This window comes from Pelodiscus sinensis, chromosome 28, assembly GCF_052426305.1.
Source record: "Pelodiscus sinensis isolate ZL-2025 chromosome 28, ASM5242630v1, whole genome shotgun sequence".
Classification (NCBI taxonomy): domain Eukaryota; kingdom Metazoa; phylum Chordata; order Testudines; family Trionychidae; genus Pelodiscus; species Pelodiscus sinensis.
In genome coordinates, this window is record NC_143079.1 from 2,671,498 (window position 1) to 2,684,848 (window position 13,351).

Consider the following 13,351-nt stretch of genomic DNA (forward strand, 5'->3'; position numbering starts at 1 on the left):
CCAAAGGCCCCGGGCTGGGGCACCAGAGAGCAGGAGCAGCGCCAGCGCCGCGCTCATCCAATCTCCGGGCCCTTTCGGTTGTCCCCGACTCCCCCTTCCAGCCGGGGCAGCCCCGGCCCGGGCTCCGCCTGGAACGCGCGGCTGGGTTGCTCCCTCTCCGCCCCGGTGAAGGTGCAGGGCGATGGGAGGGGGAAGGGGCCAATGTTGGAACCTGCGAATTTAAACTCCCCGCGGGGCCGGCGGGGAGAGGAGGGACGGGAACGGGCGTGATGCGAATGGGCGTGTTCCGCGCTGCTTTCTTCTTCCCCTACAAATGGGGCAGCGCCGCTGCGTCCTGCGCCTTTAAGGGCTCCTCCCTTGAGCAGCGCCACCGGGGTGTGTGTGGGGAGGGGGCACATCCCCTGCGGCAGCCTTTTCAGTGCTCCGGGGAGATGGCTCGGGCTCGAGCAGCCGCTCATACGTCCAGTGCGGAGCCGAAACTCCGAGCGAGGCGGGAAGTTTGCTCTTAAAAGCTGGCGCCCCCGCGGAGAGCCAGAGGCGCGGAGACAGGGGCGCACGGGGAGGCGCGGAGACAGGGGCGCACGGGGAGGCGCGGAGACAGGGGCGCACGGGGAGGCGCGGAGACGGAAGCGCACGGCGAGTGGCGCACGGCGAGGCGCGGAGACGGGGGCGCACGGCGAGGGGCGCACGAAGCTCCCCATGTGAGATGGCTCCTTGGCCCCAGATCAACGCCACCTCCTGGGAGGACGCAGCCGCCAACTGCACGGGTGCCGCCAGCCTGAGCCGGCAGTGGGCCATCGGGGCCGCCCTGAGCCTCACGGTGCTGGTGACCGCGGCCGGCAACCTGCTGGTGATCCTCGCCATCGCCAAGACACCGCGCCTGCAGACCATGACCAACGTGTTCGTCACCTCGCTGGCCAGCGCTGACCTCATCATGGGCTTGCTGGTGGTGCCGCCAGGGGCCACCATCGTGCTGAGCGGCCGCTGGCCCTACGGCACCCTGGTGTGTGAGCTGTGGACCTCGCTGGACGTGCTGTGCGTCACAGCCAGCATCGAGACCCTGTGTGCCATTGCCGTGGACAGGTACCTGGCCATTACTTCGCCACTGCAGTACCAGATGCTGGTGACCAAGGGCAGGGCGCGGGCTGTGGTGTGCCTGGTCTGGGCCATCTCTGCCTTCATCTCCTTCCTGCCCATCATGAACCACTGGTGGCGGGACGGGGCCGATGAGGATGCGCTGAACTGCTACCAGAACCCGAGCTGTTGTGATTTCGTCACCAACATGCCCTACGCCATCGTCTCCTCCATCATCTCTTTCTACGTGCCGCTGCTGGTCATGATCTTCGTCTACGCCCGTGTCTTCGCCGTGGCCACCCGGCAGATCCGGCTCGTCGAGCGGGACAAGGTCCGCTTCCTCCAGGAGCCCCCCAGCCCCAGCAGCAAGGGCCCTAGGGGCACTCGCTGGAGGAGACCCTCCCGGCTGCTGGTCATAAAGGAACACAAGGCGCTTAAGACCCTGGGCATCATCATGGGCACCTTCACCCTCTGCTGGCTGCCCTTCTTCGTGGCCAACATTGTCAAGGTCTTCTACAGGTCCCTCATCCCCGGCCAGGTCTTCCTCTTCCTCAACTGGCTGGGCTACGTCAACTCGGCCTTCAACCCCATCATCTACTGCCGCAGCCCCGACTTCAGGAGCGCCTTCAAGAGGCTACTGTGCTGCCCCCGGTGCGCGGACCGCAGGCTGCATGCCGTCTCCAGGGACCTCAGCCGGTGCCCGTGCGCCTTCACTTCTCAGGGATCCTCCCCGGGAGACAGCAAGCCCGTGGTACTGGGGCAGCCCCCCGGGCAGGAAGAGGATGGGGGAACCAGCAGCAGCAGCAGCCGCTCCAGCAGCAGGAGTGGGGAAAACATCCTCTCCTACCTCCATAGCAATGGGAACGGCCATGCCCAGCGCCCCCTGTGGGAGATGCAGCTGCAGGGCACCCAGACCACTCTGTGTCTACAGATGGAAGAGTAGGTATCAGTGGCCACAGCTACGGGGAGGGGGTTTGAGCTGGCTGGGGGCGAGCCCCTGGGTTTGCATGGGGTCAGTGGAAAGTATTGGGAGCTGGTGCTTGGAGAAGCTAGAACCGGCTCCATTCGTGGAAGAGGTTAAGCCGGGGATGGTCAAGGGATAGCCAAGGTCCAGAGAACATTTGAAAAATACGATAATGAGTCAATGAAAAGATTTGGGGGTTCGTTCAAAACCAGCCAGTGGTCCCAGCTTTGGCCCTGGCTGTAAAGCACAATTGCAGAGTCCACCCTTCCCTCCAGGCTCAGTGTCACCGGTTGATTTAAAGCAGGCCGAGATTTCCATTCCGCACAGGGATGCCTGGCCTGAGCTAATCCCACGCAAGCTGTCCAGGAGACTGTTTATCCATCCCTGGAAAAAAGGTGTTTTCTGCCAGCACCAGATGAGCCTGGGCCAGAAGCTGGCGCCGTTACAGTGACCTCGCGCTTTGGAAATGAGACTCCTTGGGAAAAAACCATCCCTATCCAGTTAGGCACTTCCAAATTGAGTTTGTTATGGGAAATCCCTGACAGTATCCAGTGTCAGGATGGGAAGGAGGGCCAGTGCTGTAAAGGTTTTAAAGGCAGATGGTACCTAGTGGGCTTCTCAAAAGCACCTGTCTTTGCAAACCTGGCAGTTAATCTAGAATTCCCTGCCTCCCGTTTGATTTGCCTAGTCATTGTTTTTCAGTCAGATGCAACCTAATTGTTTCCAGATTTCTGGTGCCCCCCTCCTAGCTTAAAATGAGAGCTTCTTGAGAGGTTTATCAGCTAAATATAACGCCAGCGATAAACAGAAAAATATGATTTGTTTGTTTTCCAAGAAGCTTTACTAAAATTAAAATTTTACTAAATAAAATCAGCTGTGTAAACACGTACACGTCGGGATTGCCCTTCATAAAGAACAGAAGACTTCGGAGTTTGGCCCCTTTTAGCCAATCAGAACATCCAGTAACTTCCTGCCAAGACCAGGAATGTTAGTTGTATTTTTGCTCCGTTCTGGAGCTGAAATAAGTTTTTCGTGTCTCTCTAGTGCGATGCTCGTGTTTCTCACGTGTTCTCTGGGGAGGCACTTCCAACCCCAGGCTGAATCCTGAAGACCTCAGTCAGTCCATACACATGGGGTGCGTCTAGACTACAGGGTTTTGTCGACAAAAGTGGACTTTTGTCGACAAAACTATACCTGCATCTACACGACATAATGTCGACAGAACTCGGCAGTTTTGTCGACGGTGGTCAACCTCATTCTACGAGGAATAACGCCTTTTGTCGACAGAAGGCGTTATTGCATCTACGCTGTCCTTTGCGTCCACACTCTCATGTCGCACAAGCGGCTCACTTTGTCAACAAAAGCTTGTAGTCTAGACATAGCCTTGGAGATCTCCCATTACAGCCGACTGGATTCAGTCAGGACTAAATACATCAAAATCGACCTGTTTCTATCTGCTAACATAACCCTGTCACCACAGTGTTTAAACTCCATTCCCAGGCTAGATATCCATTTCTGATCTGTGACCCAATACGCCAGACGCTTTGAAAACATAAGTTCATAGGGACAGTTGCCAATTCATAATTATTTTTGTTATTTATGATTATGAATCAGACTGTTTATTTTCAGGACAAACCATGAAGTCTTGACTGAGACCTAGAGCTGGTTAGTGGGTTTCTGTGGGATTTTCTGGGAATTTTTTACTGGGTTTGCAACAGTTTGAAATTTCATCAAAATATTTCAATTTTGAAATGTTTTCAAGCAGCTCTCTGGACAGTCACCCTGCCCGGCCACATGCACATGGCACTTTTCAGTGAATTTGTTAATTGGAAAGAAAGACGGGGAGGGTTGTTTGTCACAGACAGAACTTTCGGGGACATGCTTTTCCTTGACGTAGGTTACTCTGGCTAGTCCTTAGCGAGGCAGAGTTCCAGTCAGCTGTAACGGGAGATCTCCCTGCGTATGGGACGTCTCAGGGCTTCGGGTGTCGGTCTTGTGTTGACAGTGCAGCACCAGAGAACACGGCACTTTGGGCCACACCTGAGAAGTCCAAGGCCCCTGCTGGCAGGCTTTGCCGTGTGACTCAGACAACACGAGGGCAGAGTGAGTGGAGAGATGAGTGAAGCGATACCGCAGAAGCAGTGGGTTTTAAGGGGGGATTGATCCATGACATGCTCCCTGGGTAATTTCTCATGGAAGCGGTCAGTTTCGTGCATGGCACGCGTGAGTAGTGCACAGAGACTAGCTGGGAGGACGTAGCAGGTGAGAGCAAGCTGAAGATCTGGAGTGTCTGTTCCGCAGCGCAAATCCGCCCAAATGAAGCCGAGGTGCTCTGCGAAACACGCCGCCCCAGGTGTAATTTCTCAGGGGATTCAAGGTGAAATCTTGCGCCCATTGAACTCAGAGGCAAAACCCCCACTGACCTCAGGATTCAAACCAGGCTCTTTGGCCTCTTTAAGTCTCACTTGTTTGTCTGGCTGTTCCCTTCATGTGGCCGTTATGAAGACAGGCAAGGAAGCGAGAGGAATTACCTGCCAAAGAGCCCATGATTAATTTAGTGTCTTGCTTTTCAAAGATTTTCCTGCACTGAAGCTCCTTGAGCAGCTTGAAAGGGAAGGAAGAAGAGAAGGAAGTAAGTCTGGATCTCTAATCGCTTGGAAAATGCTGTGATATTCCTTAGGGCTTGTGGGGTCCTGTTGCCGTACTATTACACTGGCGCCCTGTGCCCGATGCAGCCCGGGGCGGGGGATGGTTTTTAGGGCTGTGATTCCATCACCGGCAGCCCCGCGCTAGGGAACTAGCTTTAAAGCAGACTTGAAACGCGGGCCCTGTCGACTCGCACAGTCAATTCAGACACGGGCAGGAGGGACCTGGGTTGGCAAAGGGCTGTTCAGCGGCTTCACTCCCACTGGAACGGCTCCTTCCCAGGCTCCGCGTCTGCTCGCGGCTCTGCCAAGCGGTGCCACTTGCACGTGAACTAGCCCCTCTCCGGAGGAAGCAGAGCCCCAGAGCAGGGATGGGAAGAGGCGGGGGGTGGACACTAGGACCCAGCGGTGCCCCACACAGCTGCGTATTCTGCACATGGGTAAGGACGGCCCTAGATAGTCCCGCTACTATAGGTTGTACTTCCCTTCGCCGGGGCTTCCTGGCCGGCTACATCTGTGGCCTGGCATGTTCCTGGGTCCCAGAGCCCAGGGCGAGGGAGGTCTGGTGGTGGGGCAGGAGTGCCGTAAGGGGCACTGGCCACTCAGCCGGGAGCACAGTGTGGGGGTGCTAAGGGGGGAGGCCAGAGAGCAGGGCAGGGAGTGTTGGCCCAACGGGAGCTCCCTGGCCCCAGCATCTGGGGGGCTGTAGCCTGGCTACGGCTGTGGACCCCCGGAACCAGCCAGTGAGCTCCGGCCCTGTCCCTCCATCCTGGCCACAGCGCTCCAGGCCCGGTTGCAGAGCCAGGCGGCTGCAGAGCTCTGGCCATGGTGCTCTGGCCCTGGCAGTAGCAGGGCTGGGGAGAGCCCCAGGGGACTGAGGCAGCAGCGGGGGCAGGTGGGAGCCCGAGCCCGGTGGCAGCAGGACCACGAGGGGAGGGAGCTTCCTTGGTCTGGCAAATCCCCTCGTTCGGGACCAGTCAGGTCCCCAGGGTGCTGGACCAGCGAGGTCCAACCTGTAGCAGCATCACGTTTTCAGAAGAGCTCAGGGTGCTGAGCACCCACGGTTGGCATCTGCAGGCCGGCTGAGAGGAGGGGCCAAGGGATCAGTCACCCCGGGGCCTCAGGCTTCAAAGGTGTCTGGGACTCCTGGCCCCCGCTGCTACTGAGGCAGAGACTGGGCCCTTTAAATCACCACCGGAGTCCTGTACATTCCATGAGTCTCTGAGGACTGGGAGCCTTGGCCCCGCCCCTTCCCCAAGTCCCCGCCCCTTCTGGGAGCATGGAGCTCCTCCGCACCTTGCCAAGGGGCCCACACAGGCCGTCGGCTCCCCTGGGTGTCAGGTTTCCAACCGAGCTCAGCACCAGCCAGACCCCCAGTGTGCCCAGCTCGTCTTGCAAACCTGGTCACGAATTTCAGCGTTGTGCATGGAATTTTGCATCTTTCCGCGTGATTTAGACAAGGACGCCAGAGCCCTGAATTCCCTTTTGAAGTTGTTTTTCCCAGCAAGGTAGCATTCAAATCCATGCCCACCGCTTTACACTTCCATGGGGAATTATCACATCATTACCTAGTAATGCTCCGTAGATAAAGATCATAGAGCAAATACATAGGGATAGCAACGGCCCAGATCCTCAAAAGTATTGAGCTTCCTGTCTTTGCTGAAGTTAGGAGCCTTAAAGCCGTCGCGGCGCTGAGCCAAAATGCTTTGACACCCCGTGGGAGGGAAGCTCTGTAGAAATGTTTATTTCTGTAAATCGGTTTGGATGAAAGGAGCACCAGCGATGGGGGGAATGTCTGGAATTCCCCGTTGGGTTTGGAAAATGTCAAAAAATTCCAATGCGCCTTTCTCCAAACTGCCCAAGGATGCAAAATGGGGTTTCAGAACAGACTTCCCCATAAGAACGCTGGGACCTCTGCTCGGAGTCAGAACTAGGAAAACCCATCAAATCCAGGTGTTTCAGAACCTCAGAGGGGAGCTGTGATAGTGCGTAACTTTACAAACTACCAGCAGGCCGGTGGCACCCTAGAGATGAACCAAAATATAGACGATATCATGAGCTTTCCACTTCCTCAGGACACTCATGATACTACGTATAGCTTTGCTAGTCTCTAAGGTGCCACAGGACTACTCGTTATTTCAGAACATTGACGATCATTCAGTCCAAATGGCACATAATAGTTGAAGGCAAAGATGGCTACTTATTTGGTCATTATTGGTGCCTTTAGCTCTAAGGAGAACCACCCCAAACCTTTGCCCAAAATGTCACCTGGAGGAGATTCTTTTCTGAGACTTTTCTGAGAAATTCTCTTCTCGTGTTTGGTTTTTTTGTTTGTACTGGCCCCTGGGTCTCCTGGGCTGAAAGCAGAGACAGTGAAATGTCACCAGAATATACAGAGGTATCTTGGCCCATCCAAAATTGGGAAGTCCCAGGAAGCTTTTGGGAGAAGACAGCTCCCATGAGATTCCTACGTTAGAAGAGCAGACACCAAGGGTATGTCTAGACTACATGGCTCCGTCGACAGAGCCATGTAGATGAGTTTACTAGACATAGGGAAATGAAGCGGCAATTTAAATAATCGCTGCTTCATTTACATAAAATGGCCATGGTGCTGTGCCGATCAGCTGTTTGGCGGCACAGCGCGGTGGTCTGGACGTGCCGCGGTCGACAAGGGAAGCCCCTGTAGACTGCTACGTTATGCCTTGTCGACCGCGGTGCATCCAGACTACGTGCTGTGCCGCCAAACAGCTGATCGGCACAGCGCGGCGGCCATTTTGATGTAAATGAAGCAGTGATTATTTAAATCGCCGCTTCATTTTCCTATGTCTAGTAAACTCATCTACATGGCTCTGTCGACAGAGCCATGTAGTCTAGACATACCCTAGGATACCAACCTGTGTGGGGTTTGCTTGTCCTGTCTGAGCTGCAAGTCACCTAGGCTCACTGGAAGCGCAGGATCTCGGTGTGTCAGGACAGCCCTGCATGCTCCCAAGGATGGTCTGGATCCTGATCCAACAAAGCGCTGAAGCACATGAGTAACTTTAAGCACATGAGTAACTTTAAGCACACACGTAGTCCCTTTGATTGCTCTGTTACTTTATATATCACTAACACGCTTGAGTTCTATAGTGTACATGCTTCTGTTCCACAGGATGCATTTCTTTAAACTTCAATGGGACTTAAGCATGGGCTTAAAGTTAAGCATGTGCTTAAGAGCTTTGGGTATGGCTACACTACCCACCCTGGCTCGAACTAGGGTGGCTAATGTAGTCATTCGAACTTGTAAATGAAGCCCGGGATTTAAATATCCTGGGCTTCATTTGCATGTTCCCGGGCGCCACCATTGTTAAATGCCCAGTAGCTCGAACTACCTGCCCGCGGCTACACGCGGCACAGGCTAGATAGCTCGAATTAACACTCTTAATTTGAACTTCCTAGCCCGTGCTGTGTGTAGCTGCGGGCAGGTAGTTCGAGCTACCGGGCATTTAAAAATGGTGGCGCCCGGGAACATGCAAATGAAGCCCGGGATATTTAAATTTTTCTTGCAAACTACAGTTAATTCTTTCTCTTCCTCTCTTCCAGGGATGTGTCAAAGCCCCTCTCCTGGGCCGTTGCTCTCGGTTTGTGCGTCGGCTCCTACCCCCCCCAAAGATGAAGACGCGCAGCCCCCTAGTCTTTTTACTTTTGAGGTTCACTCAGGTATTTTGAACGTCCGTCCCTTCATTTCCTGCCTGCTTTCCAGGCCTGGACACTGCATAGAGGAAATTGGACCTGAAAGACACGTGTGACATAGGGGAGGCGTCTTTGGAACCGGTCTTCCCTGTACACATGGCAAACGGGCAGGGAAGAGGTGGTCTCCCGCTGTCGTTAGTTATTTCCAGCAAGAGCCCCTGACAGACGTTGGACTGATTCCCAGGTGCCGGCAGCTGCGCCTAGAGAGGTTACTGTGACTTCGCCATCTCTTGTGATGGCTGGCTAGAGTCAGGGCTAGCAGGAGCCCCCGCGCCTGGGGATGGGACGTTGGACTCAAGACGAGAGACCTCCCTCCCCGAGGCTAGGCAGCTGAATTTGAGTGCTGCTCGGGACACGGGTTACATGAGGAACTGACCGAGCTCCCGGGGACCAGCGTGTGTAATCAGCCTCCAGAGAGGCTCCAAGGGAAGGAGACGCTTCCTGTATCGACAGCAAGAGAATTCCTACCTCAGAAGCAGCGAGTCGGACTCTGGGAGCCAGACCTGGATTCCCTTCGAAAGGGGCCCTGGCAGGGCGGGGGCTTCAGCAGACCCCTTTGTGCTGCCGTTCGTGGCTGTGCCCGGTGGCTGCGCCGTGCTCCCGAAGCAGAAGACACGGGCGCACGGGGCTGCCCAAGCAGGCCCAGGACGTTGGCTGCGTGAGCGTGTGTTTGTCTGGCCGTGTTACGTTTCTCCATCGGATGCGACCGAACCGTCGGCGGGACTTTCCTGGCGCTGACGCTGCGTGCGTAGAACACGGCCGGGGCCCAGGCATCTCACGAACCAGAGACCAGCCCCATATCTTCCCTGCCAGTCTGGGCAGAGACAGCTGGGGCTGGGCCAACACAGAGGCAGGGCCGCCCCGTGGCACACGCAAAATACGCAGCAGTGTCGGGCACCCGAAAACTTGTGGCACCCCGTGTTTGGGTGCCCCTATGCAGCCGCATGGGCTTGTGTGCCTTTGGATGGTCCCTGCACCTCCTCTGCCTGGTCCCTCTCTGGCCCCTTCCCCCTTCTCTCCTGCCCATGGTAGCCCAGCCGGGTTCTCCTTGCCCTCCCCCTGCCCCCCACGTGTGCCCCTCGGCCAGCAGCCGGCCACTAACTGAGGGCTCCCTTCTGCCAGCCTTGGGATGGAGAGGGGCTGCGGCGGCACGTCGGGTTCCCCTCGATCCTGCACCCCGTCGGCAGCAAGATGAGACTCCGCCAACCAGTAGAATAGAGGGGGGTTTATTGCTCCCCCAGGACAGCACAGACGGGATGTGGTTCCAGGAGTCAGGGCCAGGATGCCTCAGACCCCTTGGATTAGGGGGTCCATTGTCATCACTAGATCGTCAGCCCCCAGCTAAGGCTGCTTCATGTTCCCAGCCAGCAACTGCCCCTTCCCCCGAAACCTCCCTTCCTTTGTTCCCTGCCTGCCCTCAACCGGTCGGACAGGTTGGGTCTTTGCCTAGTGACTTAAGGCAGCCGTCCTGCTGGGCAGAGCTACAGGTACCGGCCAGTAGGGAAGTCCGAGGCTCCTGGCAGAAGCCACGGGGCCCCATACGTTGTAAGGGCAGCCCTGCACAGAGGGCATGTCCACATTGCAGTGACAAACCCGCAGCTGGCCTGGGCTTGTGGGCCTTGGGCTCAGGGCTGTTTAATTGGGATGCAGAGATCCCGTCCCCGTGCGGAGCCCTGGTTCTAAGACTCTGCAAGGTGGAGCCCAGACCTGAGCCCGAATGAAACCTCCCCACAACGAAACCACCCCGGAGCTGGCGGGAGCTGGCCCGGCCAGCCGCGCGTTTGTAACCGCAGCGCAGACCCACCTGCAAAGGCCCGGAGCTGCAGAGGGAGCCTGCAGTAACACCGTCAACAGCGCCACAGGAGGGGACATGGGGAGTGTGACGTAGTGGGGGGTACTTTGCTGGTGGCTGGGCAGTGGGTTGTGAATGACCTCCACTGGCTGCTGTCTGCAGCACGGCCCAGCAGGGCAGGGGATGAGTCATTATGCAAGGGGGCTTCAAACCTGTCTGACCAGTGATCTCCCAGGGAGTGGAACAGTGGGAAGAAGGGGAGTGGAGCCCTGGCTGGGGGCAGGGCTGGAAGTGAGTTAGGTTTCTGGCTGGTATCATGGAGGAGACAGCCTAGGGAAAGGGGTTGGAATTTAGGGGCCCAGTCTCCCCCATGTCAAGGGGGCTGAGGCATCCTAGGCCTGCCCTGGAACCAGATTCCATCTGTGCTGCGCTGTATCCTGGAGAAGCAATAAACTCCCTCTATTCTACTGGCTGGTGGAGTCTGTCCGTGCCACTACGGGGGGGCAGGAGACAGGAAAACCCCAACGTGCTGTCACAGGGAGTCACTGAATATTTACCTCCCCCGCTCCTCAAAGGCCCCTAACTCCCATGAATTTCAGTGGCGCTAAGCACCCAAACACAGGCACATAAATCAGACCTGCCGTAGACGGTTCAAACCCACCAGCCTCTTGCAACAAGCAGCGCTGCAGGGCGGAGGTTCAGAATGCCCCAACTTCCTAGCTCGGGTTCCCAAACTTTTCAGCATCACGCCCCCTTTTTGATTTTTGAGAGACCCTCACGCCCCCTTCCTCCAATAGCAGCAAAACTTGTTGGGCAAAAAAAAAGGAACTGACCGGGTGAATAGCAGTGAAACTTAGGGGGGGAGATGGACGGGGGTGGGGTCGCCTCGTGCCCCCCTTGGAATTTCTGCACACCCCCCAGTTTGGGAACCCATGTCCTAGAACATCACCGGTGCACCAAGCCGAAGGGGGCACTTGGAATTCTCTGCGGGTTGCTACACGGAGGCCCTGTGAGCAGGATAAGGCTCTTTTGTCTGCCTGGGCACAAAGGTCCCTTGGCACATTTCGGGAGAGTCCGAGATTGGCCAGGCTCCCCCCCGTCGGTGCAGTGGGATATCGCCCTCCGCTCCGGAGGCAGCTGCACTGTGTTGGGTTCGCCCAACGTGCTGGGCTGCTCCGGATGAAAGGTGTTATTCTAGCTAGGACCCACTCAGCCATGGAGATATAAACCTGGACAGGGGACAACCATCCAGCGAATCTCTGGTTGGGCCTTGGAAATAACCCCGCGGAAAGGTGGTAACCCCCGTATGTTCTGTGCACGCAGGGCCGGATCCTGCAGCACCGGGAGCGAGCACCCTGCAGGGCTGAGCTGCCGGGTGCCACCCATTACTTTTGCTTTCTGAGGTGGGTCCTGCGAGCTCTAGGTCTCGGATCCGCAAAGGGATTTAGTCAACTAAAGTCTACTGAAGCCCAGAGGAGTTAGGAGCCTCCGTAGCTTTGTGGCCCACGGAGGCGCTCAGCATTTGCAATTCCCTGTCATCGGAGCGAGAGCTGCAGGTGCTTAACACCTCTGAAAGCCAGGGCCCCAAGGCCTGTTCCAGTCTAGTGTCAGGCCCACGCCCCGAACTGTGACTGCTGGTCTCCGCGAATAGCTGTACCAACGGTACCCCCGAATGGAGATCGAGTAGATCCGTCGAGTTACCAGCACCAGCGTTCCGGCCTGGCCGGCCCCGCACGGCCCCCAGACGCAACCAGGGAGCAGCAGAGACCAAAAGAGAAAGCGCAAAGGCAGACCAGTGCCGTGCACGCGCCTACAACAGGCCGGGAAGCAGCCCTTTTCTCCTGTCCCGCAACGTGGCGCCGCTACAGCCACACAGCGCCGGCAGGTCTGGCGTTCCTTGAAGCAGCCGCGGGGTTTGCCCTTGGGGTCTGAGTCTCCTTTCGGCCACAGCGTCCTGCTGTAATCTTAGAAAGGGGGCCTGAGAGTGGCGCATTTCCTCTCCCTGCCAGAGCGGTGAGAAGTGACTGAACCCTTGGACTCTTTGCTGTAGACCGGTGCAAGTAGCATCATGTACAACGGTGCCCTGCATGCATGCTGATGTGCAGATACCCTGCTTGCTGGTCAGAGCTTTCTGAGATGGTTTTGGTTGTAAATATGACGGGGACTGTCTTTTTTTCCGCCATGTGAAATAAGCCTTCCAAAATTCCCAATAGTCACTTGTAAATAAATATATAGATCCACCTGACCCCAGGAGGGCATTGAAGTGTTTCTTTTAAATGGGGAGACCCGTCTGCGGCTCTGCTGGGGGCCAGCTTTGGTGCAGTCTATGCTTGGGGCCAAAGTAGCTGCCCTGGCTAGACTCCCCTGCAGTAACCCTAGTTCTGTCTCCGCTGGGGGCTTTGCTGATGCCAGACGTGGGGTTCCACAGGGATGCTGAGTGGGGCGTTCAGAGATTTTCCAAGGCACAAAGGGCAGTTTGGCTCCCAGTTCTCAGGGCTGGTTTACACTGGGAATTTCCTAACTGCATGGCTCGCGGGTGAAGGAGGGAAGTGGAGTACCTGCCAGGGATGGGAACCCCATGGCTCCGAGCCCCAAGACTCGGGGCTCCCCCTCCAGCATCAGGGAGCCTGCACTGGCACGTCAGCCCCAGGCCCCCCCCCAGGACTGGCGTGCGAGCACCATCTCCCTGCTGTTGGGGGGGAGCCATGAGCCTTGCAGGCCGGAGTCAGGCAAGCCGGGGCCGGGGCCGGATCTGACCGCTCTGCCCGGTGGGGAGGAAGTGACTCCTCTTCTCCTTCCTCCCCCAGATGCAAAGCGCTGCCTGGAGGCTTTTCCCCACTGCTCTGATTGGCCGCAATCGGAGTGGCAGGGAACACGGAGCCAGGCGCATCCCTGGGGAGCTGTGCCAGGTGAGCACTGCCCTTGCCCAGACCCCGCACCCCCCCTCTGCTCCTGCTCCCCCCTCCTCGCCAGACCCCACACCCATTCCCCGGCAGCCCCTCCCACACACTGAACCCCTCATTTTTGGCCCCATTCCAAGGCCTAGCGAGTCCCTCGAGGGGACGTTTTTCAGAACAGGTGAGATGCTCAGGGACGGGGGAGGGTTACTTGGTTCTGCCTCTATGCCCAGAGTTGAACTAGGTG

At 57.0% G+C, this 13,351-nt stretch overlaps 1 protein-coding gene across 1 annotated transcript; it reads left to right on the forward strand.

The window, feature by feature from the left end:
• The first annotated feature begins 357 nt into the window (after positions 1-357).
• Positions 358-12,785, forward strand: ADRB3 (adrenoceptor beta 3). Its single transcript, XM_006134045.5, has 3 exons — positions 358-2,013; positions 4,614-4,670; positions 8,266-12,785. The coding sequence occupies exons 1-2, from the start codon at positions 707-709 to the stop codon at positions 4,636-4,638; spliced, it is 1,332 nt and encodes a 443-aa protein (XP_006134107.2). The 5' UTR covers positions 358-706; the 3' UTR covers positions 4,639-4,670; positions 8,266-12,785.
• The last annotated feature ends 566 nt before the right edge of the window (positions 12,786-13,351 follow it).